This window comes from Neophocaena asiaeorientalis, unplaced genomic scaffold, assembly GCF_003031525.2.
Source record: "Neophocaena asiaeorientalis asiaeorientalis breed wild unplaced genomic scaffold, Neophocaena_asiaeorientalis_V1.1 scaffold26, whole genome shotgun sequence".
Lineage (NCBI taxonomy): Eukaryota > Metazoa > Chordata > Mammalia > Artiodactyla > Phocoenidae > Neophocaena > Neophocaena asiaeorientalis.
This window is the reverse complement of record NW_020173108.1, coordinates 9,248,350-9,276,084: the sequence shown is the minus strand read 5'-3', so window position 1 is coordinate 9,276,084 and position 27,735 is coordinate 9,248,350. Positions and strand designations below refer to the sequence as shown.

General features: G+C 35.2%; 1 protein-coding gene across 2 annotated transcripts in view; it reads left to right on the top strand.

Annotated features, from left to right (window-relative positions):
* Positions 1 to 27,735, top strand: part of FER (FER tyrosine kinase) — a 457,217-nt gene that overhangs the window by 193,155 nt on the left and 236,327 nt on the right. For both annotated transcript variants that reach the window (XM_024743363.1, XM_024743364.1), the window contains one exon: positions 19,216 to 19,308. In XM_024743363.1, the coding sequence (XP_024599131.1) occupies positions 19,216 to 19,308 (93 nt within the window). The remainder of the gene's footprint in view (positions 1 to 19,215; positions 19,309 to 27,735) is intronic.

Below are 27,735 nucleotides of genomic sequence, written 5' to 3'. Positions count from 1 at the left end.
AAGCAGTAATTTTTAACCCTTTTTTTTTTTTTTTTTTTTTTTGCGGTACGTGGGCCTCTCACTGTTGTGGCCTCTCCCGTTGCGAGCACAGGCTCCGGACGCGCAGGCTCAGCGGCCATGGCTCACGGGCCCAGCCGCTCTGCGGCATGTGGGATCTTCCCAGACCGGGGCACGAACCCGTGTCCCCTGCATCAGCAGGCGGACTCTCAACCACTGCGCCACCAGGGAAGCCCGATAACCCATATTTTAACACCAAGGGAGGAATCTGGAAAAAAAAAAAAAAAGGCACAAAATACAGATAGAAGAAATTCCAAAACGGAGTCTTATAGTTTTGACTCAGCAAGATAAGGCCAGATTATGTTCATTTTGAACTATGTAATAAAACAGAAATACAAATTTGATTTGTGAAGATAATCTTTTTAAAAGATATGGTCAAATAAGGCATCTCATTAGTGCCATTTAGTTTTAAAGGAAGTTATTCTTTTAAAAAGTATTAATTTCTATGCATTAAGATATGATAATTAGCTATTTGATTTTATTTTGTACCTTTAAAGCCTTAAGACAATTTGTTGGTAATTTTTTGAATCTGTATATAATTCTTAGAGGGCTGAAGCTGATTTAAAACAATTCTAGATATTAATCCTTTGGTTCTATAAATTATATTGTTGCCACCCAATCAGTATAGGGAAGAGAACAAATGATGTGATTTAGATTACGTTACAGGTTTGAGTGTAAGAATTAGTATTCTGAGTAAGAACTTCTTATTGTCCTTGCAAAAGTTATTTACCCACTCCAAACTTTGGCTTTCTAATCTATGAAGTGAGGCTAACAGGACCTGCTATATAGTGTTATAGATGATTAAATGTACAGAAGATTTCATGGACAGGGTCCGTGGTGCTTGGCACATAGTTAGTGCTCAATAAATATTAGCTACCTTCAGTGTTAAGGCCATTTTCTAAGCATGTCAATATTTTTTTCACAGAGACTTCAAGCAGTGTATTATGACTGTCTTCTTTGACATAGCCCCTAAAACTTTAGCAATAGTGATGTTTTATTCATGTATTTGAAAATACTTAAAATCATTTGGGTTCTCACTACTTTGAGATTTAATGAATTTTTAGGCACTGAATGAAGCATTTCTGACATGTGGATCCAAACTTTCCTGTATCTGTATTCAAAGGCCTCTCCCCTATCTTAGTGTTTTATCTTTAGTGAAAAAAAAAAAAAGATAATTGTATCTGTCTGATACAGATACAATTTCAATCATATCTAACATTTCACCATTTCGGGTCCCAAATGGCATTGTGTGTGTGTGTATGTGTGTGTGTGCACATGTGTGTGTGTGTGAGAGTATATCTTCATATTAGCAGCATTCCTCAGTCTTATAATTATTTTTAATTAAGATTTACTGGTCTTCTTCTGTTTTTATTACATTCTTTGAGATATGGTATTCAAAATAGTGCATCTTTTTGGGGTGTAAATGAACAACAGTTTTATACTAAATGTTATAAATTTGAATGTAGTAATTGTTTCAATGTAACGTTTCTACTTTAATGTCATTAGAGCCTTTCCTCCCCACCCCACCCTAAATTTTTGAATGAGTGACCAATGCCCAGCATTTGGTTGGCTTTGTGGATGTAATCTAGGCCATGTGTTACAGTGGAAAAAGGAGTTAGCTTTGTCATCATATGTGTGTCATGAGTCAAGTCATCTTACCTACTCTGATTTCCATTTTCTCAACTGTTATGAGTGAAAAGGTTGAAGTAGAAAATTCTCTAGCTTGAAAGATTCCTTCTAACGCTGATTCTATATAAAACATGAAAAAAGTGTGATAGAATAAGGACTATGGCCCAGTAATTTTTATACTTGTTTTCAATGTTAATCTTTTTACTACATGTCCTATCTGTGTAAACTTATACTAATCAACTTATTTTTTTTTCTTAGTAGTTGGTTGCCTTTGAAATTCCTTCTTTCTTTGCTGGCACCTTATTATCGGAAACAATATTGGACCCCAAAATGTGAAAACCGCATATGGTAATTAGTATGAAAATAGATGCTAGCAAAGCAAATAAAAAAGTTAGCCACTGTTCCAGCTACTGTACTGTAAATGAATGAAGAGCCAGAGGGAGACAGTCCTGCGACCTTGCTACTGCTGAGCTGTGCATATTGCTGTATAGTTTCTGGAGTTATCAAGGTTCCTTTTGAGAAAAACTGTCTTTGGGACTGCAGCTGTACTTCTGATAGTGGATTTGGGGGCAAGGTGTTGCTGGTCAGCAACCTTGTCTCTGGTCAGAGATTAGGTTCTAAAACCTGGAGTGGGAAATGAACAATAAAAAATGCATATATGCACATTTTAATCTCACTGTATAGAATTTATGAGAATAATGCAATTTTTAACCAGTTTTCCTGATGAATAGAATTCATATAAGGGTGAATTTTTTTTTTTTTTTGATGTTTAGAGTAGCTGATGATCACTTTACAAGGTAAATATTCAGTGATTCTTTGTCAGCTGTATATTAGTTTCCCAGGACTGCTCTCACAAATTACCACAAACTTGCTGGCTTAAAAGCAACATAGATTTATTCTCTCACAGTTCTAGAGGCCAGAAGTTAAAAATCAGGGTGTCTGCAGAGTTGGTTCCTTCTGGAGATTCTGAGCGAGAACAGTTCCATGTCCCCCTCGTAGCTTCTGGTGGTTGGCTACTGGCAAACCCTGGCATTTCTTGACCTGTGGACACATCACACCAATCTCTGTTTCCCTTCTTCACATTGCCTTCTCTTCTGTGTTTTTTCCTCTTCTGTTTAAGTCTTCTTATAAGGAAGCTTGTCTTTGGATTTAGGACCCACCTGGACAATCCAGGAAGATCTCATTTTGAGATCCTTAATTTACTTGTATCTGCAGAAATGCTTTTTCCAAGAAAGGTCACATTTACAGGTGCTGGGTGGACATATCTTTTGGGGGAGGGTGTCACATCCAACCCATTACAGCTGTGTATTATTCTCTTTAATTATCAAGAAAGTTTTCAAAAGTTGAAGCTTTGGTTGTGGGTGAGACCCTTAACTTTGAGAGAAGCCTAGTTCTTTTGGCCTTTCATTCAAATATTTTTTGAGTACCTATTCTGTGACCCCCAAAAATATTACATAAACTAGCCCAAGGTTATGTGGGTCAAGCAGCAAAATTTAAATCCAGCTTTGATACCAAATTTTTGCTTTTAATCACTGTGCTATTTTGTCTGCCTGGAGTAGTTTTTGCCAGCCCCTGACCTCATACTTCCCAAATACTCTTTTCCAAACCCCTCATAAAGGAATGTTGTTTAAATTTTGGTCAATAAATGTCTACAAAATTGCTACAAAGATACAATAAACACAGGACTTTCTGGTCTCATAATACAGATGGAGACACTTGATTCTAGTCCTGGTTTTGACTTTAACTCAGACTTGAACCAAAAACATCTTTGAACTTCTGGTGAAACAAGATTAGTTTTATGGTATCTCCCAGTTCTGAAATGTTATAACTATTTTTTAAAAGATTTTTCTCTAATTTTGCCTGTGAACATTTGGAAGTAGAGTGCCTTTGCATATTATAATGTGTACTTTTATGAGATAGAACTTTTCCTGTGTTTTGATTATGGCAGCAGCAGCATATTTAGAGAGGGTTAACTAGTTATTGGGTGCTAGGAGCTTTGCTTAGTCCTTTTCATGCCACATTCAATCCTTACAGCAACCCTATTAGGCAGAACTATTATTATTCTGAATAGGCAGTACTATTATTATTCTCAATTTATAGAGAAAGAAATTGATGTACAGACAGTTAGGCAACTTGATATAGATTGCAAGTAGGAGAGCTAGAATTCGAATGCCCCCAGTCTGACTGTAGAATCTGTCCTCTTAACAACTGCTTATATAGCCTTTGTTGTATAGTTTCTGTAATTTAAGTGACATAATAGGGGTTGGAAAATTATGGCCCATGGGCCAAATCTGGCCTGCTGTCTATATTTGGGTGGCTTATGAGCTAAGAATTATTTTTACATGGTTGAAAAAAATCAAAAGAGGGACTACTTTGTGATATGTAAAATTTATATGAAATTCAGATTTCAGTGTCCATAATAAAGTTTTATTGGAACACAGGCTTCAGCCTAGTTGGGTAGGGGTGACAGACACCATGTGACCCAGGAGCCTAAAATATTTCCTGTCCAGCCCTTTAGAGAAAAAAATGTGCCAACCAATATAATATTGCTGGTAATTTGTTACTTTAATCTTTTTATTGCTTTTATGGCAAAAACATTAAGCATGTCTTTTTAGGTAATATAGTTTCTTTTTCAAAAAGGCAGATTTTAAATATAGTTTTTAGATTTTTAAAAATTTATTTTTAATATTACATGCCAAAATAAACATTTGTCAGTAGTCAGGGAATGGTAATGAATGTTTAGGAAATTGTATAATTGAGAATTGTATATGAAAATACATTTGTAGGCCTATTAGTAATAGTTTGTAAATTTTCATAGACTATCATAGCAACTTCATAATGCAATGTCTAAAAGTATATTGAATACTTTCTCTATGTTTGAGGTAATTCTATGTAGTAGAATATCCCTTTTTTATCTTGATGACTTGTATTTAATTATTTATATTTGTGAAGATTGACATTCTTCGTTGGTATACTTATTTACCCTTAGTGTGAAGAAAGTGATAATATTGTTTAAGTCTCAAGTGAAAATGTATTATTATTTGGTAAATGTAATAACTGTACTTGAACAGTCCAGTTAGCTAATCACGAATAGCCATACCACACAGATTTCTCATTTAAATCTGTACCAAATGTCTTATTTAAGAGACCTACATGTTGCATTTCTGGTGAAATTACATTCTTATATTTATCTGTCAGATGAATTTTAATAAACTGGTACATGCCTACTGAAGGGAGAAGTATGAAATTGTATCAGTAATAGGTCTCATCCAGACTAGCCACATGAGATTTAATCCATGTACTTGTACATTTTTTTCTGTCCTGGTTTATATAAGTATCGTTAATGTAAAAGCAAAACTGGTTAAGAAAACATTGTCTTTATACTCTTATGCATTCTGGTTAGTATTCGGCCAAATGATTAGCGTTGTATCTGTGCAACCTACTTTGTTTCATTTCTTTATCTCTCTTCAACATGCATTTCAAAATAATGAGTTCTTTTTAATTTTTTACACCTAATATTATCTAAGTAACGATGCTTTTTGTTAAGGTTATAAGAATTTAAGGATAAACTCTATAACCAAAGTTATTTCTAGCAGATTTGAATCTTTAAAAATACAGTTTTACTTAAACTTAGTTTTTCAAGAATCTTTACCAGTCAGATGATGCAGTGTGCTTGAGTACTTTGCTGGTTGAATTGATTTGCTAAGTATCCATTGGCTGGTGTAGTTTCTGTTATACATTTTACTCGTTCACTCTTGTGTAAAAGCTTTAAAATAATGAGAAGTATGTATAACATGCCAGCCAGTATGTAATTTATGTATCTTGATTTTTCTTTAAAATCTTTTCCAGTATTATGGTATTTTTGTAATTCAAATAAATGGACTTCTGAAGAATAATTTTTACAAGTAAACATGAGTAAATGGTAGAGCAAATATCTATATACATTAAATTGTAGAGACCCAGTTAAAATACCTTGTTCTGATACAGAGATTATTACTTTATGTAGTATCTTTGGAACTTTCTATCTCAGCAGACATTTAGAAAACTTTATTGCAATGAAAGATTTTAGAGCCAATTTCTCATGTTAACCTTTGCAAAATAATAATTATAATTTATCTTTATAATAACATAGTTATTAGCTTATATCAATGCATTAGGTACTATAATATAAGTTTAATTGAAGCCCAAGGTGGAATAACTTATTTTAAGCCAGAAAAGTAAATACGAATTTTCTTAAGTCAGAAAAAGAACTTTGGTATACTGAATTTCATATTAGGAATTTGGACAAATTAGGGATAAGAAAAACACTTAAAACATCTACTTGAATTAAAACTTCCCATCCAAAGAGAGATGGGAAGTTGAAGATGACCAAGGAAAAGAATTTAAAAGAGTTATAGATAAGTAGGGCTAGGTTTAGTGTAGCGTCAGCCCTTGATTATCCACTTTCTAAGTTTTTTATGGAATCATTTCTCTTTGTCACATAGCTAAACACCATGGTGCTAAATGGAGATAACCCTATAAGACTCCATAGAAATACATCAGTGAACTTGAGAATATGTGTATGTTTATTTATGGACCACCTTTAAATGCTGATAAAGGCATTACCCATGCCTCTATCTTGTTTCAGTCATTTACTAACTGTGCTTCAGTGTCCTCATCTTTAAAAAAGAGAAAATAATAGTACTTGTCTGATGAAGCTGTTTGTGAGGATTATGTGAGTTAATATATGTAGGGCCCTTTAAAAAAGTTTGTTATATATTCGCTTTGATTATATTTACCTTAATCACCACCATCATTGTTATTATTCCATTAATGAGTATATTTAAACTTATCTTAATTTGTTTGTAATTCTTGTTTCAAAGACTTTGAATTTTAAAAATATATCCATATAAAACAGTTAAACATTTATCCTGCCTTTCCTATATGAACTGTATTACCAGATAATTGCTGATTAACCAAATAATTGATGAGGGAAAGCATCTTTTTATAGAAATATTCCAACTAATAAATGGGAAACAAATGATAGAATTTGAAAAAATACCACCATTTTACAATACCCCATGATTTAGTGGATGTAGACATTGATCATCAGTAGCAGCTAACATCACAAAAAGAGAGAACCAGACGTTGTCTAGCCTCTGATCCTAGCTGCCAGTTTGTAGAAAAGAGGACAGAGGTCATGTTGGACTGCCCCATAGTATGAAATCATCAAATTCACGCTGTGGAAAACTCTGAGTCAAATGGCTGGGTCTTTTTTTTTTTTTTTTTTAACATCTTTACTGGAGTATAATTGCTTTACATTGTTGTGTTAGTTGCTGCTGTATAACAAAGTGAATCATCTATATGTATACATATATCCTCATATCCCCTCCCTCTTGCATCTCTCTCCCACCCTCCCTGTCCCACCCCTCTAGGTGGTCACAAAGCACTGAGCTGATCTCCCTGTGTTATGTGGCTGCTTCCCATTAGCTATCTATTTGACATTTGGTAGTGTATATATGTCCATGCCACTGTCTCACTTCGTCTCAGCTTACCCTTCCCCCTCCCCGTGTCCTCAAGTCCATTCTCTACATCTGCATCTTTATTCCTGTCCTGCCCCTAGGTTCTTCAGAACCAATTTTTTTTAGATTCCATATATGTATATATATATATATATATATATATAAAATGTTAGCATACGATATTTGTTTTTCTCTTTCTGACTTACTTCACTCTGTATGACAGACCCTAGGTCCATCCAAAATGGCTGGGTCTTTAAACAGCTGAATTGTAAGGAAAATATAGGGATGGAGAGGGAACTTATTGATTAAAAGATGCTTAAAGATACATTAAATACAATTTAAAAAATGTTCAAAACTAAAAGTATAGTGTCTAGGGATGCACACAAAAAACTAAAAATAATGCAACTGAGTGATTTACTGTGGAAGGCATGATAGTGGTAACCTTGGAGGAAGGGATATAGGTGGCTGTGACTGGGACCTGTCTGTCACCTGGAGGCCTTCTGCAGTATTTGGCAAAGTTCTGTTTCTTGAACTGGGTGGTGATTACGAGGACATTTACCTTGATTTATATATTTCTTGTGTTTGATTTTCTGAATCAGTTTTTGTAATGATAAAAAAGGTAAGATACTTTAACTATTCTAATTAAAATATTTGGCAACAGTCTCTCCTCTGTCCAAATCTAACTTATGGAGTAAAATTGATTTGGAAAATGTATTCATTGATTCACCAAACTTTATGTATATGTGTTAGTACGTGTTTTGCATATCTATACTCCACTGTGTGTGTACTTTATGACAGGCATTATTCTGATGATCTATTGCTATGTAACAGATCACTGCAAAACTTAAAGGCTTAAAACAACCAATTATTCATTTGCTCATGAATCTCTGTTTGGGAAGAGTTCAGTGTGGAAGGCTTATCTCTGTTCCACGTATCATAAACTGTAACAGTTGGACTAGAGGCATTAGGATCCACTTCCTAAGTGGTTCACCCACATGACTTGCAGTTTGGGTGCTGCTGGCTGCAAGTTCAACTGAGCTCTTGTTTATCTTCTTGTAGATCTGTCTCTGGGTTGCTTGATGTTTGTTACAGCTTGAGGTGCCTAGGTTCAAGAGTATATGTTCTAAGAAAACCAGAAGGAAGCTGATTGTATGACCTAGCCTCAGAATTCATGTAGTGTCCCTTTCACCATTGTCACATACTCGCCCAAAATCAAGTGGAGAGAACATATGCCCCACTTCTCAGTGAAAGAAGAGTCAGAGTCTTTATGGTAAGAAGGGCATGTGTGATGGAGATATTGTTGAGGCCATTTTGGAGAGTGCGGTATGCCACACGCACTGTCTCAGCTTTGTATACAAAGCTGAATGAGATAAAGTCCTTGTCCGCAAGGAGCTCACAGTTCCTTGAAGTTTACAGATAACAGTGAAGTTAACAGATAATTATAACAAGAATGTGATGAGAGTAAAGCTTGGGTACTGTCAGAGAACATAAAAAGAATACTTTTGATTTAGAGTGCCAGATCTCGGGGTAAAAGTCTGCTTTGGGCCTGAAGAAGGAATAAGAGGTGGACAGGGCAAAAAAAAAGAAAAATATTGGAATAGTATTTCAGGAAAAGGAAGAAGCATCATGTATCACTTAAGTAAAAGAAAATATGGTGCATTCTAAATCTTCAGTATTTATATATGACCATATTATAAATATGAAAAGTTAAGTGGAGAGAGATGGGATTGAATAAGTATGTAGGAGCTATATTATAGAAAAAACTTTTTGTGTGAATTGGGATTTTATTGTGAACTTAGTGGGGGAGCCATTCAAGATAGTAAGCAGCAGAGTGAAATGATCTGATTTACTTTTTTACAAAGGCCACTCTGGGGGCTTTATAGAGAATAGGAGCAAAGAACAATCGAGGGCAGTAATGCTGGTGCCTGAACTGAAGTCACATCAGGGAGTCCTGAAAGAAAGGGGCTGATTTTAGAGATATTTTACAAACTTTCGAATTTGGTGACTGATTGGATATGGATATGAGGGAGAAGGAATACCAAGATTGACCTCCAGATTTCTGCCTTCGGAATTCTGTAGTTGTTGGCGCTAGCCACGAAAGAAAGGTTCATAGGAATAGAAGCAGATTGAACTGGGGGAAGGATGATGAGTTCTAGTTGGAGGTCTGGCCTAGAGATGTAGCTTTTGGGCATCATCAGCATGCAGATGATAATTGAAGTGATACAGATAAATGTGTTTGATTTTGCAGGGGGGCAAGAGAGGAGCGCCAAGGATGGTAATGTTGGGTGCCTGACATTTAAGGGGCCGACAAAGAAAAAGGATGTTGTAAGGGAGAATGAAGTGGAACAACCAGACAGATAGGAGGAAAACCAAGCGGCACTGATGTTACTGAAGCCTAGGGAAAAGAGGGGAGTCGTCAACAGGGAAACGTTCTGTGGAAAGTCAAAGTACCCAATGGGTTTGGCAACATTGAGATCATGTGGGAGAGCAAATTAAAATTTCAGTGACACGAGAAGCAAGTGGATAACAAGGAATAAGCAGAGACGGTTATATAGTTGATTTTTTTTTTTTTTCTATCAGCACTTTCAGGTGGCTAAGTTTCAGAGGGAAGGAAAAGTTAGGATAATGATCTGTGGAAAATAAAGTATATTTTAGTTGGACCTCTATCCCAATGTTGAGATTGATCATTGTGGGTGTCAGTGGTCTTTCATCCATTGATAGAGTACTTCCTAATTATCTGCTGTTCTTGTATAATCTTCCTCCATTAACTCATCTGCTTTATTTTATCATGTGAAGCAGAAAGAAAGTAGGCTAAGGTACTTATGATAATGCTTTCATATTGTATCTGGTAGTTTTTTTTGTTTGTTTGTTTTATTTTTTAATGAGAGGAAAATTCCAGACTCCTTTTTAAGATCAAAAAAGAATTTTTTTTTGGTGAGATAATCTTTTTTCTTTATCCTTTGATAAAAAGGATTATTATTTAATTAAGCTTCATCCTTTATTGAATTGCTGTTTCTCCTGGTATTATTTCAAATGAAAATATTATGTATCTGTCAGTCAGTTCCATAGATATTATACTACAATTTGAGTAGTACCGATAAAAGATTAGGTTTTTACTTGGAATAAAGTATAGCTATGCAACGGTATTCTGAATTAGAAATATTACAGACTAATTGTATAATTTCAATGACTTCTATGGCCAAGGAAATCATTGATATTTTTGTCTTACTTTTTCTAATCTTCAATATAATGCCTGTCTTCTTTCAGCTTCATATCCATTAGATATAAAGTTCTTTATGCTCTTCGAATTTTAAATGTGAATTGTGAGCTTATCATGACTTAAGCAGGGGTGGGGGTGAAATGCTTTCATTTTTTGTCTTCTGAGAATTTTGTCTTCTGAGAATCTCTGAATATGGCTAAATAGTCTTTTGAGGCTCTGGAAAAATTTTTGCTGTGTCTAAGGCCATGAAAGTATGATTAGAATCAAATGCCCTACACCTATATAGTAGTATTCTAATTCTCTTGGATATGTAAAAATGAAACAAAACAAAATAACTGCTGAGCTTGCTATGTACCTTTGAGCATAGCTATTTGTGTTAAATAGACCTAGATTGGCTGTAAACCACTTCCTCTTTTCCTTACCCATCCTGAGAAGTTGTGAATCCATCTGATTGCTACCAGACATTACAAATATTTGTATCAGCTTTCCTTCCCCTTTATAAGAAAATTTTCTTCTGTATAAACTTTTCTGAATCTCAGATAAAACACATTGCAGCCACTTGTAAGGTAGGAAGTTAATGCTTGGCAAGGAGAAAATATTTCCAATGTGTATCTTGAAACAGAAGAGTTAGCTTGCCTAAGGAATGAAGACAGTGAAGAACAATCATGGTGCCTTTAAAAGCTGTGCTTTCTAAAAAGTGTAGGTCAGGCAAACCTAGGGAAGTTTAGTCAAGACATTTGACATTCCCTTTGGCCATTATTTTAATAAAATATAGCCTCTCAGTTTTTAGGGTTGCCACTCCAATTGAACAAATCACTTCTTAACTCTAGTTATATATTGAAATAGAAAGTATATAATCAAAGCCAAAAAGAATGTTGTGGGGTAAAAAATTCATCAGGAATAAAAATTTAAACACCATGTATAACCTTTCAGGTACTTTTATTAGAATCTTCATGAAATTTTGCTCTGAGTGAGATAACTACAGGAAACCTTCCTGGAAAGACCTTATTTTGAGGTTCAGTCATCTCTGTACTCAGAGAGCTATGCAGAGTTTTTACCTCAATCTGATGGATGAAAATATGATTAGTGTTTCTGGGCTATACTTTCTTTGTTATTATATTTTCTATGTGCATTTACAATAGGTATAAATTAAGGTTTCCTCTATAAGGACAGAGATAGACAACGCTAGTTATAAAATCTCTGGAGAACTCAGTAGGAACAAGGGGATTTAGGGAAGTTTCAAATTCTCATTATCTCTAAACTTTTTCTCCCATGTAATAATTTTGCTTAATAAAAAATATAATTTTAAATATTTAGAATTATTGTACTATTATTGTACCTTTAATAATTTTGTGAAACCATTGATATGGTTACTTGATGAATACCCACTCTAAATTTTCAGCTGCAAAATTGTAGTTTGGACGATGACACCTAATCAGAGTTCTTCCTGATAGTAAGTATGATATTTGGAGTTACATATTGACTGTTCTAGGCCAGTATGCTCTTCATCACTTATTGATTCTGCTCTGCTTATTGCCTAATGATGAAATAGTGAATGAATTTATGAAAATACCAGTATATACAATGGATGCTTTATTAATTTAAACAGATTAGTGCCTATTGTATAGGAATAGAGACTTGGTCCTGAGATTTCTAGCTTACGTAGATAATTCTCTTAGGGATTTTTTTTTTTTTTTGTAAAGAGCAAGCAGTAGCTGGAGCAGGATGTGTGGTAAAGGGAAAGGTTCATCCTTTCTTCTCTTCATTTCTCTCTCCCACCTCCTTTCTCTTACTTGTTTTCCTATGAGAGCAACTTAAATATAAAAGCTGATGGGACAGTACATCAAAGAGAAATCTATTAGGTTTTTTTTAAGGTGTAAAGTCCTTGGGAGGACAGGAAGGGATGAGGTACAAGTAGAGTGGTCACCCTTGGTGGGAGAGAGACAGCTTCATGTTTCCATGGGAAGAGAAGGAATGGATTTGTAGGTTTGAAAAGGGAAGTTGAAGGAGTTGCTGGCTTGTAGTTTCCTTCTAAAGAAGCTGTAGAGGGTAGAACAAGGTGGTTTTAGACACAAGAAAAGTAAGAAAGGTTTGAAATGGTTGACAATGGCAGTGGGAGAGTTAAGAAGTGAGTTGGCCAGAGAAATTTCATAGTATGTCGGATATTTAGGGCTCTTTTGAAGTAATAATCATGTGATTCTTCCCAGCAGTGGTGAGTTGCTGAATGCAGAAAGTTGATTCGATCCACCATTAGGGTTTGCTGCCTGGGGACAACAAAGAGACAGGAGAGCAAGGGAATTTAGAATATTGGCAAAAGTGTCAATGAAATGATGTGTCATGGCATCTCAGTTAGAAAAAGAAGAGAAGAAATGAGAAGGTGATTGATTGGGAGAGATTAGGAGACTCAGAGCCTTAGGGTTTCAGTGATGTTGGAAAATGGTTACATTGGAACTGGTGAAAGCAAACCAATGGGGTAGGTGCTTGTGGCCAGAAAGAGAGGAGCTGGAATTAGTTAATTTGGAGCTGTTACATGTGAAGATAATGTCCAAGAAAAAGCCGTGACTGATGTAAAGTGGAGGAGAATGTTTTCCCTCCTACTGCCTCATAATGAAAGCCTCATGACAGCATTTCTTGAAGTGAATTTTGCAGAATAATATTTCTTCCAAAAGAAGAGTGCATGTACTAATGCATTATTGAGGCTCTGAGACATGTTGCATTTAAGAAATCTGTTTAAATTTGTTTAACTGAGCAGTTCTAAAATCTGTGGAATTACTGACCCTTTTGTAATATAACATCTATTAATAACCATCTAAACTAGGGTTTTCACCAACATGTTGAGCAGTTATTTTGTGTGTCATGTGCTGAAACTGTTAAATAATGGGAATAAGTAAGAGTAATCATCACAACATAGTGTTTATTTTGCAAATAATTTTTACATTTATGTTAATGTATTTCAATATTAAAATATTTATTCTCCTGTTGAAAGTAAATATGTGTCCAAAACATTAAAAATGTTAGTGCATTATTTTGGTAGTGACAATTGTGATATTTGTAATCGTTTATTAGAAATCTTCAGTTACTCATGGATATTCTAGGAAGGCCTGCTGTATTCATTCTATGTAGCAGTCAAGTAAGGCAGATTAGTTAAAGCAAAAAAGAGAGTTTATCCACTCACATAACTGGATATATCTGGAAATTCAAACCATGTCATCAAGAATTTGTCTGTCTTCATTTCTCACCTTTTATCTATTAACTTCATTCTCAGGCAGGTGGTACCAGCAATCCCATAGTGTGGAAGTTTCTCTTAGAAAGGGGTTGAGGGTGAGACAAATGCTTAGAACCTAACTGACTTCTTTCTAAAACAGGTTTCCCAGTTGGATTTTATTTGCTGATAATGGAAGCGTAACATTATAAGCGCCACATTCCTTTCTTTAAAATTTATTCTTTTTTGTTATTTAAGTCATGATTTTCTCTTGGGTCCTGCAGTTGCTGATTCGATTCTAATAAAGTCTTGACTGAGGCCTTGAAACTTGAAATGTTCTCAGTTATTAGTTCCAGTAACAAAAGGAGCTCTGAACAGATAAGAGGATTATTGATACATGTGCAGTATGAAAATATCAAACAGTAAAACCGTTCATGAAACTTCTTAGATAAAGTTGGAAACTTAAAATGTTTACAGAAATGAAATATGTACATAGTAGTCTTTATAGTGTCCTTGTGAGGTCCTCTGCAGAAAATATAAAACCAATAAACTTCATCTCCCCTGCCCCCCAAGAGCAATCAACAAAAGAAAACAAACAAAAAACCAAAAAACGAGAAAACCAAAACAGAATAACAAGCAAAATTTTTGTGATGTCTGGAGTTTAACCCTTTAAATAATCTTCTGAGGAACATAGTCTTTAAAGGCCTGTTGTGATAATTGACTGCTTTAGAAAATGGTAGTTAAATTCAAATCTGTAACTTTTGATAAATTAATGGCTTCTTTGTCATACTGAAGACCCTTAAATTGTGTCTTTTTATTTTCTTGGTTTATGAATAAAGGTAAATAAAATTATGATGGGTGGGTTACTTGTCTTAATAAAATACATATGAATGCTGCATCCTGTTTGAATATAGAAAGTCATAAGAGATGTTCATTCTTACCTCATAACCAAAATAAGGAGGATAAAGTACAAAATAATAGTTAAAAAAATACTCATCAGGGATCTGAGGACAGAAAGAAACCTAAATGAACCAAAGTCCAGAAAGTGGCAAGCCTTTCATAGGAAACAAAAACAAAACCAAAAAACAAACAAACAAAAAACCTGTGACTACTTCCATCCTTGGTGGAACTGTGTGATAAGAGGAAACTTCCATCGAAGGGAATAAGAAGTCAACTCAACAAGCTTTTAACAAGCTTGTAAGAACAGTGTGTAGGCTGGTGTGACAGATTAGAATCTGGAGGAGCCCTTCGCACAGAGTGAGGCAGCATCCACTCACCAGCATTTACTCAAGGGTCTTCACCAAGTGGAGCAGAGAATCAGAGAAGGAGACTTGAGAAAGATACTCCAAATGAAGTTCTCCCTGCACCAAAAAGGTGGTACACTGTTGTTGGGGGGTGGGGGGTGTTTGAGGCTTTTGGACAGGAGGACTGAGCACTCTGGATTTTCACCAACAGAAGAAAATACGAAATCCCTCCCAAGTTGATTCTCTTCAGGGAATTCTGGGTCTTCACAGAGTACAGGGCAATGGCTTTCCAAAGGCTAGGAAGGAGGGTAGAAAGTTATCTTAGGGTAGAAAGTTATCTTAGATATATAAAGTAGTGGGTGAGCCTGGAGAGTAAAGAGAACTCACTAGTGCCCGCCTATCCCACACCCCGCCCAAAAAAGAGGGTGCTGGAATCTTGCCAGGGCTCAGATTCCATTCCTAGCTGAAGAAAAACTCTTGATCTAGCCCCAAATATTTGAAGCTGGTGGTGAACTAATTCAAACCAGAGCAGCAGCAGAGGCAAGGCCCAACTTATTAACTACAGCCCCAATTCTAGCAGCCTGACAGAAAAAAGGAGTATGTGTTCCTCTTTCTTGAGGTAAATATTATTGAATTCAGATTCTACTGTTTTTTTATACAAACCATCTGGCACACAATCAAAGATTATATGGTCCACTAAAAAATAAGAAATGTGACCCACAGCTAAGAAAATAAGCAGACTCAGAGATGGCCCAGGTATTGGAATTATCAATGTCTTTAATGTAGCTTTTACAAAAATACTAAGGGATCTAATAGAAAAGATAGACAATGTATATGAAAAGATGGAGAAGTTCAGCAGCAATGTGAATGCTATAAAAAATAGAATTCTAGAATGAAAAATATAGTATCAGTGCTGAGCAATTCATTAGATGGACTTGTCAGTAGACTGGACACAGCGAGGAAAATTATAGTGAGCTTTGAAGACAGGTTGACAGAAAGTATTCACAAAGAAGCAAAAAGAGAAAAATAGGTAATAGAGTGTTTGAGATCATGAGGTAATATCAAAAGGGCTAACATACATGTAATTAGAATCTAAGGAAGAAAGGAGAGAGGGAGGTGGGAGTAGAAACATATTTGAAGAGACAATGGTTGTTTTCCAACATTTTCAACCCACAGGTCCAGGAAATTTAACAGATCCCAAGCAGGATAATTAAAAGAAAAAAAATTACATGTACTTATTTCCTAGTTGATTATAAAAGCAGTGAGAGAAAAAAGAAACATTATGTATAGGGGAGTAATGACATGAATTCTAGCTGACTTCATACCAGAAGCAATGGAGACCAGAAGACAAAGTGCTGGAAGAAAAAAAAAAGCCATCGACTTTTAATTCTATATCCTGTGAAAATATCCTTAAAAAAATAAAGGCAAGCAGCACTTTACAACCACTGGGATGATGATAATCAGAAAAACAGAAATAATAAGTGTTGGTGAGGATGTGGAGAAGTTAGAAGCCACATCCGTTGCTGGTGGGAACGTAAAGTGGTGCAGCCACTGTGAAAGAAGTTTGGCTGTTCCTCAAAAAGGTAAATATAGAATTACCATGTGACCCAGCAATTCCACTCCTAAATAAATCCCTGAAAGAGTTGAAAACAGATACCCAAGTACATGTGTACGAATGTTTATAGCAGCACTATTCACAATAGCCAAAAGATGGAAGCAGCCCAAATGTCCTTGTCAATATTAGTAAAACCCAAATAATAATAATAGCTAATATTATAAGCATTCATTATGGTAAAGGAGAGAGGGAGGAGAAAAGAAGGGAAAATGGGAGGCAGAGAGGGAAGAGCGAGGAGAGATAAGGAAGCTGCTGTGAGAAAGATATGTTCAGCTTACACAGGTAATGGCAACGGGATTATTTTGATCTGTTCAAAATAATTTATTAAATAGAATAACGAGCTTGGGAATAATGAATAATAATGATGAATAATGAATAATTTGTTAAATAGAATAATGAGCTTCATGAGGGTGTGGCTGAAATTGGTAAAGTGCCTTGATTACTAGACATAGGGACCTCTAATGAAATACTTTCATTCTCATCGTAATGTATTCTTTGTTTAATAATTTATTAGTTTAAGCAAAGAAGATAAATGTACTGCCCTATTATTATATCCCTTAATTGTTTTAAAAGCAGAATTTCAGTTAAGATGTCTTGATAATTTAACTCATAGTACTGTAAGTTTTAAAAAACTGAAATGCACAGTTGCTTACTGAGCAAAATCTATTAGTACTTAAATTGTTGAGTCAGTGAGGTGCTCAAAAGGAAACTGTTTGGTGTACATCTTGCACTACTGGATACTTTATTAAAAGAATTATAATACGTTTTTGCTCATACATTTGAGAAAATCTCCATGGAACATGAATTATATTTCTATATTGAACAGGGAGGGAGCTGATTATAGCCTGAGGCTTGGGATTTATGTCCCTGGAGAAATCATTTAAGAAGATACAGAGTCAAGAAAGCAGGAAGAATGATAGAAAGCTTTACAACCTAGGTTTTGTTGAACTCCATTCTGTTTTACTATAAATTTCCTTAGCATCATTATTTTAAGACAAAATCTTAATCATTCAAATGTTCCTTTTGCACATTTAGTTTCCAATTTCATTATTTCAAAATGTGAAAATGCTTGACTTAGCAAGGGGGCTTTCTTTTAATAAATGTTCTTAATATGCAAGCATCAAAGAAAAAAAGACAGCATGACAAACTAGGTTACTAGACAGTGAATACTTCTAAAATGATTTCTCTTCAGTCAGAATCCAATTGCTAAAATAAATCAATTAGAAACTGTTTTATACTTAAATTGTATACCGTGATGGGATGGGAATAGAAACTGTATCCTTCATTCTCTCCAGCAAATCAGTATCTGCAAAAGACTAAGTTATTTGTTTATTTATAAATGCATTCCTTTTATGAAGGACATATTGATATTTGAAGTATTTCATTTATATTATAGAGTTATCAACAGTTGAGAATTTTTTTCAGGAGACATTCTTCTCTAGCATTATAATTTCCCTGTAGTTATTTCTCACAAAATCCCTCCAAATTTCATGGCTGCTTTGCATAAGTAGTCCCAGAGATATTTGGCCCTCAGCCTGGAGTTTGAGCATGAATGTTATCTTTTTCTTGAATCTTATTGCCTACTGACTTGAATAAGTATCTGACTGTTCCTACAGGGCCAAATAATCACTTTCATTGTTCCTTCTAATAATGTTATTAGATTGAGTTTATTTACGGAAGTCTGTAAGAAATAATATATGGTTATTGCTTCAACAAGGTATTATTAACAAAAAAGTGTTCCATTGTTACCTTTCACTCTCCGTAGTTCATCCTTCCATTGGGGAACAAGTTCTGAGGGTACCCTCAGGCAGGATATAACTAATTGTCCTAAGGGGAGTAACTCTGGTTGCCAGCCTGATGCAGTGGAGCTCTTCTATGAAAGTTTCATCAATAATCAATGCAATGCAAATGATTGGGGAGTTGGACAATGGTCATGAATTTTTTGAGATGAAGATTTTTATCTAGTCCAGTGTCCTCCTGTTTACTGATATGGAAACTTAAGAGCCACAATAGTTAAGTGATTTGCCCAGACTTATACTCTTTTTCCCTTCTGACATCAATAACCTTATTGTTTCTACCTTAGTGCCTCCTTTAAGAGCCTTGCTTTGAGAACTGTTGTGTGCCTTTTGGTTAAAGTTGTTCATTTTTAATTACCATGGCATCTAAATAGACTGTCATTTGGAAGAGTTGGGGTGTTTGGGATTTTTTTAAAAATCTATTTCTAGTGCTTGAGAAATCTTCTGAAATAAAAACATTTGGGAAGGCGAAAACTGTTAAAAAGGTATAGCCAAGATGTGGAGAATGGAAGAGTGGGGAGTAAGGCATATACAGCAGTTGTTTTGTAATTAAATTTATGAAGAGTATGTCACAACTACAGTACTATCTGAAATTTTCTGTTAGACTGGTTCCTTTTAGCTGTGTCTTCTTTTTTTCCTCTGAGTGCTAATATTTGGTTTTCTCTGTGTTTCCTTAGCATTTCTTGTTTTCTCTCATCTCATGAATTTCTATTTCTTTCTTATTTTTCCCCAAGTCATGACATTTATTGAGGGACCAGGAAAATAAAATGCTATAGAGTTCATATGCGTTTGGTTATTTTTCATTCTTAATGTTAGGAAGCTTACATTTTATTTACTTGGAAGACAGAGTGGATGGACATAAGCTGTGGATAAATACTGAAATACCTAGCATAACTGTGTATATACTAGATAGTTTACTGCTGCTGACGGCTTCTTTCTTAATCTCTCCAGGAAAGGAAGGAGAGGCTATCCAAATTTGAGTCTATTCGTCATTCAATTGCTGGAATCATTAGGTCTCCAAAGTCTGCACTGGGCTCTTCAACAGTAAGTAGGATGAACTCTCTATGCTACTGAAAATAGTCATTGTCTACCTTCTTTCTGATATACCAATGAATATAATATGTAAACTTGTATTTATGAATGGAAAGGTAAGTACACAATTTAACTTTTTGTGAGCATATGAGTCTGTGTATATATGTATATATTAAAACCCCTAGTAACAGTGATGTAGGCAGGAAAGAAACTTGTATTGTAGATTTTCTATACTACATATAAGTAGTTACAGGGAGTATTTTATGTACTTTGGGGATTTATTAGAAGAAAAATATAAACAAGTTTCTTTTACAGTGAAACATGTTTTTATAATAGGGATTACTGTATATGTATTTTTAAAATGTATCAGTTTATATGTGTGTTCATATCTTTAAGAACATTTTAATTAGATAATTGAAGTCCGTTTGAAATTTGGGCTAGGCACATCTCAGTAATGCATAGAATATTAATTATCCCTAGTAATAGCAGCTATAGGCAAGCAAGATAAAAAATATTCTTATCTCATTTATATATAAAATTATAAAGTATTTTTCTTACTTCATGACCTATAAAACTAAATTATCAAACTTTTTATTCTAGCCATGCCTCATTCACAGTAGAGCTTTCTAATAGTATTTTATTGAATGATGGTTAAAACAATATTCAGTACAAATTAATTACATGCTTTTCCCCCCATCTTGTGAAGTTTCTACAGAATAATATCTTAATATCATTTCTTATTCTTTAAAAGTTCAGCTAAGACAATGTGACCTCCTCTTATTTAGAAAACACAAGTGTTTCCTAACCTTAGATTAGTTAAATGTCCATTCACATTTTGGATTTATTTGTTCTAATTCCTTTTTAATATAAAACACATGTTTCCATATTTATTCCACTCAGGCAACAATCTTTTATGTACAATTGTGGCAAAGCGTCAAGTATTTTAATTAACAAAAAAGCAGGAAATTATATTTTTGTGTAAAAGAGATAGATTTTAACCTTTGATGCTGCCATTGTCACTTCTAATATGCTGAAGTGTTCTATGGGAGTAGAACTAATGCAGACCATCTCATATGGCATTAAATAGCAAGTGAAAATAAAAATAATTATGGGCAAGAGCTACATGATAGAGTAAGTCTCTTTCAAATCTTATCTCCTACTTTTGTTTTCTTAAATTTACAACTTTACAGATAAATACTAGTTCATAGGACTTGTTTTGTTATGATTTGACAGTCAAAATAAAGTATAGGAGACTTGATTAAGAGTTTATAAGAAGTTTCAGAGACTCTATGAAGAGAGTCTTTTGATAACTTTTATTAGAAGAAAAAAGAAAAACAGGTCTAAAAAAGGAAATATTTAAAAACAGTTTTTTAAAAAACAAATGTAGTTCTTGAGAAGAAATGTTCAGATACCTCAGTGAACCGTTTATAAAATTATTTAACATTAAAATGAGTCAGTGAAACACAGGACATAATTAAGTTGTAATTAACTCACCTTTATTTCACTTAGGTCAGAGGTCTTTGTGCCAGCACCTAATAGCTGATTTGTGAAAGGTGTCCCCCACCATTTTTTCTTCCTGTGTGCTGTTAGAGATCAAGCTTGACTTGAGTAAAATGTCTGAAATACTTGGGAGCCAAGACTCATTATAAACTCAAGGTTTCCTTTAGTTTTATTCTTAGATGGAAATGTAGGAGAGTGGAATTTAGAGCTTAAAAAGTTTAGCTAATGACAGAAAAATAAGAATTCTATGGGAATGGGGTACCATTTCCCATGTTTGTTTTTTCCCTACATTACTTTGAAGTTCATTGTTATGGAAGTTCAGCTTTTGGCTCTAGACAGAGCCAGTTTTGATAAATCAGGGTTGATCTGAGGACGAGAGAGGTTTTCTCTTTCAAGACACACTAATTTACATCTAAAATAAAAAAAATCCTATTTGTTCATTAAGATGAAGTTGTATAGGGTTGGCACTCCTAAAAGTGTGTCAGGTATAGTATGTACAATCTTCATAATTAATTGGTATAAACCATAACTTTTTGAATATCTGAACATATTTGCATATTGTTTTCTCCACTTAAAAGTAAAATTATTATAAGTAATTTTACTTAATAAAATTCTTAAGTAATTTTACTGAAGAATAAAATTACTTTATTCTTCAGTAAAATTACTAAATTGACAGTGATTGAGATAGGTTAAATGTTGGTGTTTACAAACTGCTTTTACCTGAAATGAAGTGCCTTTCCCACAAAACATGTGCCTCATTCAGATATACATTTTTAATAAATTTATGAACATCTTTGAAGCTATGAAATGCCCATTTCATTTAAGAATATGTTCCCTCTGTTAATTGAGAATTCTAGGGAACGGTCACTTCTCCCCCAGTTGATCACATTTTTATCTTCATGATTAAGGCAATCATTATCTCCATCAGTTAAGTGCCCTTTGATATTGCCTGATTTATTCAGAAATTTCATGAACTAAAAAGATTGGGATAGTCTGTAGTTTATGATGTGTGGTACACTATGAATAAAGGTACAGAACTATTTCTGTGGTGTTAGATATCCTATTTATTTGAAGAAGATTTTCCCCTCAACTACACAGAGGTAACTGAGGTTTTAAGTCACTGCGAATGTGAAGGTTTCAGGTATTAAGTATGATAATCTAAGATGGATAAAATCTAAAGGCTCCTTAATTGTAATTTAAAATTTTTTTCTGACATAATTTAGTATTTTTTGGAGTATTCTAGTTTGGTAAAGGTAACATAGAGGAAGGAAAATTTTTAATTGCTATAAATGATTTTTTTCTTCATAAAAGACATTTTTTAAAAACCCTGCAAAATGGCAGACTTACGCCTATTTAAATTATTTTATTGTGATATACTTCACGCAACACAAAAATCAGCATTTCAAAGTGTACACACAGTGGTTTTAGTATATTCATTATATTGTGCAACCATCAACACTATAGAATTCCTGAACCTTTCAATCTCCGCAATAAGCAACTGCATTTCTGTTAGCAATTAGTCTTAATTCCCCCCCTTTTCAGTTTTCTGGTAATCACTCATCTATTTTTCATCCCTATGGATTTGCCTATTCTGGACATTTCACATAAAAAGAGTCACACAATATGTGACCTTTTTTTGTCTAGTTTCTTTCAACTTAGTGTAATGTTTTCAAGGTTCATCCATGTTGTAGCATGTATCAATACTTCATTCCTTTTTATGACTGAATAATCCCTTGTATGGATTTATCATATATAGTTTATCCATTCATCAGCTGATGGACATTTGGGTTGTTCCATCTTTGGCTATTATGAATAATGCTGCAATGAACATTCACATGCAAGTTTTTAAGTGAATGTATGTTTTCAGTTCTTTCAGTTATATACCGAGGAATTGCTGGGTTGTGAGGTAATACTATGTTTAGGTTTTTGAGGAACTGCCAAACTGTTTTCCACAGTGGTTGCAACATTTTGCATTCCCACCAGCAATGTATATAATGCATGAGTTTTCCAATTTCTCTACAGTCTCAACACTTGTTATTTTTTCATTTTTTAAAAATTATAGGCATCCTAGTAAATATGAAGTGGTATCTCATTGTAGTTTTATTTACATTTTCCTGATGACTAATGATGTTGAGCATCTTTTAATGTGATTATTGGTCACTTGCATATGTTCTTCAGAGATATTACTGTTCATATCCTTTGCACACGTTTTAATTGGTGGTATTTTTCATTGTTGAGTTATGAGTTCTTTATATATTCAGGATACAAGCCCCTTTTCAGATATATAATTTGAAAAAAATTTTTCTCATTTTGTGAATTGTCTTTTCATTTTCTTGGTAATGTTCTTTGACACACAAAAGTTTTAAATTTTGCCAAAGTCCAATTTATCTAATTTTCTTTCATTTCACATGCTTTTGGTGTTGTATCTAAAAAACCATTGACTAATGCAAGGTCATGCCAGTTTTCACCTGTGTTTCCTTCTAGAGTTTTATAGTTTTAGCTTTTACATGTAGGTCTTTGATCCATTACAAGTTAATAGCTGTGTATGGTGTGAGGTAGACATCTGAATTCATTTTTTTTCTGTGTGGAAGCATGTTTAATTTAAAATCTTAAAAAAGCAGCAACTATGAAATCACTGTTTCTTTACTCAAATAAACATACAAAAATTGGAACTAGAGAGCATAATTTTAGATAAAATAAAACAATTAATTGCATTATACATAGGGAAATGAATTAATCATGATAATATTTCCATTGAACTTATCATAGCTACTTATTTTACCATTCTTTTTACAGTGTGACTAAAATGTAGAGCTATCTGTGAAGACAGTCTAATGGAACACTTTGATCAACAGTGTTGCTAGAAGGAAGAATGTTAGATAATTAGCTTTAGATGAATCTGGCTTTAACTGAATACAGTATCTGATGTCAGCTCCAAGCATGTTTTCTTTTTTTTCCACTGTACTAAAAGAGTTAAATAACCTATCCATAGTACCTCCACGTACTGAGGTCTGCTCCACAGCCAGCATCTTTCCATGCTTCAGGAGGTTATAAATTTGCATTGAGGACTATTTCTCCTAGACTGCTTCTGAAGTCAAGGACAGAGGTGTTAGACAGGATTCATAGTATAATCTGAAAGCCTACTGGCAATCAAGAGGGTCCATTTCCATTGAAAATCTTTCAAACCACAATATATTTGATGAGATCTGTTCTAGTCATGTCAAGAATACTGCCCTTTCTCCAGAGCCATTGCTTTACTGCAGAATTTTTGTTATAAGTGGCTGAGCAAACAGTTTGTTCCATCTTACAGCCCCTTGTGAGTACTAGTTGTTCACTGATCTGTGGAGTACAAAACACCCTTATAATAGTAGCACTCTTTGAAAAATGTTCTTTAAAACCAGAATAAAGCACATTTTGCTCCAGATAATTGTTCTTTACATGTCAGAAGAATTATTATTCTTTTGTCTCTTTAAAATTAATATTTTTCTGGATTCTGTTGACATATAGTTTATTTTAATTTTTGAATTACTTTGCATTTGAATTTAGAAAATAAAAATACTGAAAAATAAAGATGTGCATCCATTATATATAATAATATAGTAAATAAGATTTGTTTATTTGCTTCTATTTAGAAAATTAGCAAACTATCATTTAGCTGTGTTTAAGTTGTATATCAGTTATCATGTTGGTATTGTAACACTTGGCTTCCACCATTGGCATAGGGCAATATAGTTATTTTCATTCATAACATAATAAATTGCTTATTTTTTTTAGTGTTTTCCTTTGTGTCTAGCAGAACAACCTTGTACTTCTTCTGACAAGGCGTGTTGTTAAGTTCAGCTTAAATATTATGTATTTTAAACCTTGGCTGTCTTCCTTTATTCTGAAGGTCTTAGTATTTATTTATTTATTTATTTAGCCCAGACACTCAGATGTAGAAAAATGAGAAACAAGAGAAAATAAAAATTAAATTTCTTACATCATATCACTGACATAAATACACTGAATTCTCCAATATAGTTAGCCATGTTTAGGAAAACTAAATATTATTCTCAGAGTTGCAAGTTTTGAATCACTAGTATTATCATACATAATTTTTCAAGAAGAGCTTATCAGGATTTATTTTCTTTAATTTCATTATATAGAGAGTAAATCTGTACTTTTATGTGTTTGCTCAAATGCTTAAAACAAATAACCCACATCATGTCAGAATGATGCTATATTCTATATACGCAATCCCAACTTGATGATAAATGTTTAAATTTACTGAGCTATGATTTCATACTAACTCATTAGAATGATCTGGTAATAGTTTTAGTTGAGATGTGTAGTATAACATTGACACTGAATAGTTAATGGACTAAAATGTTATTGTTGATACTGTGGCACATTTTATATGTAATATTGCATGAAATTAAGGTAAGGATATTTGATACAGAAAAAATAAAGCTGTAGAAAAAATTGCAGTGATATGGGATGAGGGAGAATGAATCAAAGTCACAAGCACAATTGGAAAAAGTAAATGGATAAAAAAGATAAAGAAAAAAGAATGATTACTAATAAAGAGAAGATGAGTAAGGGAACTAAAGCAGGGGAAAAAAAGAGCAAAGTGAGGGGAAATCAGAAGGTAGTGGAGGAAGCAGAAGTGTGAGACCAAAAATGAATGACTTTTAAGAAAATATATTTTGCTAGAGATAGTGTCTCTTGTTAGAGATCCGAGAAGGTGCGTAAAAAGGCAATCGGGAGTGGGGGGGGGAGACCTTCAAGATGGCGAAAGAGTAAGATGCGGAGATCACCTTCCTCCCCACAAATACATCAGAAATACATCTACATGTGGAACAACTCCTACAGAATACCTACTGAACGCTAGCAGAAGACCTCAGACGTCCCAAAAGGCAAGAAAGACCCTAGGTACCTGGGTAGGGCAAAAGAAAAAAGAAGAAACAAAGACAAAAGAATATGGATGGGACCTGCACCAATGGGAGGGAGCTGTGAAGGAGGAAAAGTTTCCACACACTAAGAAGCCCCTTCATTGGCAGAGACTGTGGGGGGTGGAGGGGGGAAGCTTCAGAGCCACAGAGGAGAGCCAGCAACAGGGGTGAGGAGGGCAAAGGGGAGAGATTCCTGCACAGAGGATTGGTGCCAACCAGCACTCACCAGCCCAAGAAGCTTGTCTGCTCACCCACCGGGGCCGGGGGTTGCTGGGAGCTGAAGCTCGGATCCCAGGGAGAGGACTGGGGTTGGCTGCGTGAACACAGCCTGAAGGGGGCTAGTTCACCACAACTACCTGGGAGGGAGTCCGGGAAAAAGTCTGGAGCTGCCGAAGAGGCAAGAGACCATTGTTTCTGGGTGCTCCAGGAGAGGGGATTCAGAGCACAGCATAAACGAGCTCCAGAGACTGGCTCGAGCCGTGGCTATCAGTGTGGACCCCAGAGATGGGCATGAAATGCTAAGGCTGCTGCTGTAGCCAACAAGAAGCCTGTGTGCAAGCACAGGTCACTATCCACACCTTCCCTGTTGGGAGGTTATGCAGCCCGCCACTGCCAGGGTCCCGTGATCCAGGGACAATTTCCCTGGGAGAATGCACGGTGCGCCTCAGGCTGGTGCAACATCACGCTGGCCTCTGCCGCCACAGGCTCACCCTGCACTCCGTACCCCTCCCTCCTCCCGGCCTTACTGAGCCAGAGCCCCCGAATCAGCTGCTGCTTTAACCCCGTCCTGTCTGAGCGAAGAACAGATGCCCTTAGGTGACCTGCACACAGAAGCGGGGCCAAATCCAAAGCTGAACTCCAGGAGCTGTGCGAACAAAGAAGAGAAAGGGAAATCTCTCCCAACAGGCTCAGGAGCAGCAGAATAAATCTCCACAATCAACTTGATGAACCCTGCACCTGTGGAATACCTGAGTGGACAAGAAATCAGCCCAAAATTGAGGCAGTGGACTTTGGGAGCAACAATATATATATATTTTTTTCCTTTTTCTCTTTTTGTGAGTGTGTATGTGTATGCTTCTGTGTGTGATGTTGTCTGTATAGCTTTGCTTTTACCATTTGTCGTAGGGTTCTGTCTGTCAGTTCTTTGTTTTTCTTCTTTTTTGAATCACTTTTTAATTTTTTTATTTTTAATATTTGCTATTTTAATAACTATATTTTATTTTATTCTATCTTCCTTTCTTTTTTTCTCTCTTTTCTTCTGAGCCGTGTGGCTGACAGGATCTTGGTGCTCTGGCCAGGTGTCAGGCCTCTGCCTCTGAGGTGGGAGAGCCAAGTTCAGGACATTGGTCCACCAGAGACCTCCCAGCTCCACGTAATATCAGATGGCAAAAGCTCTCCCAGAGATCTCCATCTCAACGCTAAGACCCAGCTCCACTCAACGACCAGCAAGCTACAGTGCTGGACACGCTATGCCAAACAACTAGCAAGACAGGAGCACAACCCCACCCATTAGCAGAGAGGCTGCCTAAAATCATAGTAAGGTCACAGACACCCCAAAAATACACCACTGGATGTGGACCTGCCCACCAGAAAGACAAGATCCAGCCTCATCCACCAGAACACAGGCACTAGTCCCCTCCACCAGGAAGCCTACACAACCCACTGAACCAAACTTAGCTGCTGGGGCCCAATAGCAAAAACAACAGGAAGTATGAACCTACAGCCTGCAAAAAGGAGATCCCAAACACAGTAAGTTAAGCAAAATGAGAAGACAGAGAAACACATGCCAGATGAAGGAGCAAGGTAAAAACCCACCAGACGAAACAAATGAAGAGGAAATAGGCAGTCTACCTAAAAAGAATTCAGAGTAATGATAGTAAAGATGATCCAAAATCTTGGAAATAGAATGGAGAAAATACAAGAAACGTTCAATAAGGACCTATAAGAACTAAAGAGCAGGGCTTCCCTGGTGGCGCAGTGGTTGAGAGTCCGCCTGCCGATGCAGGGG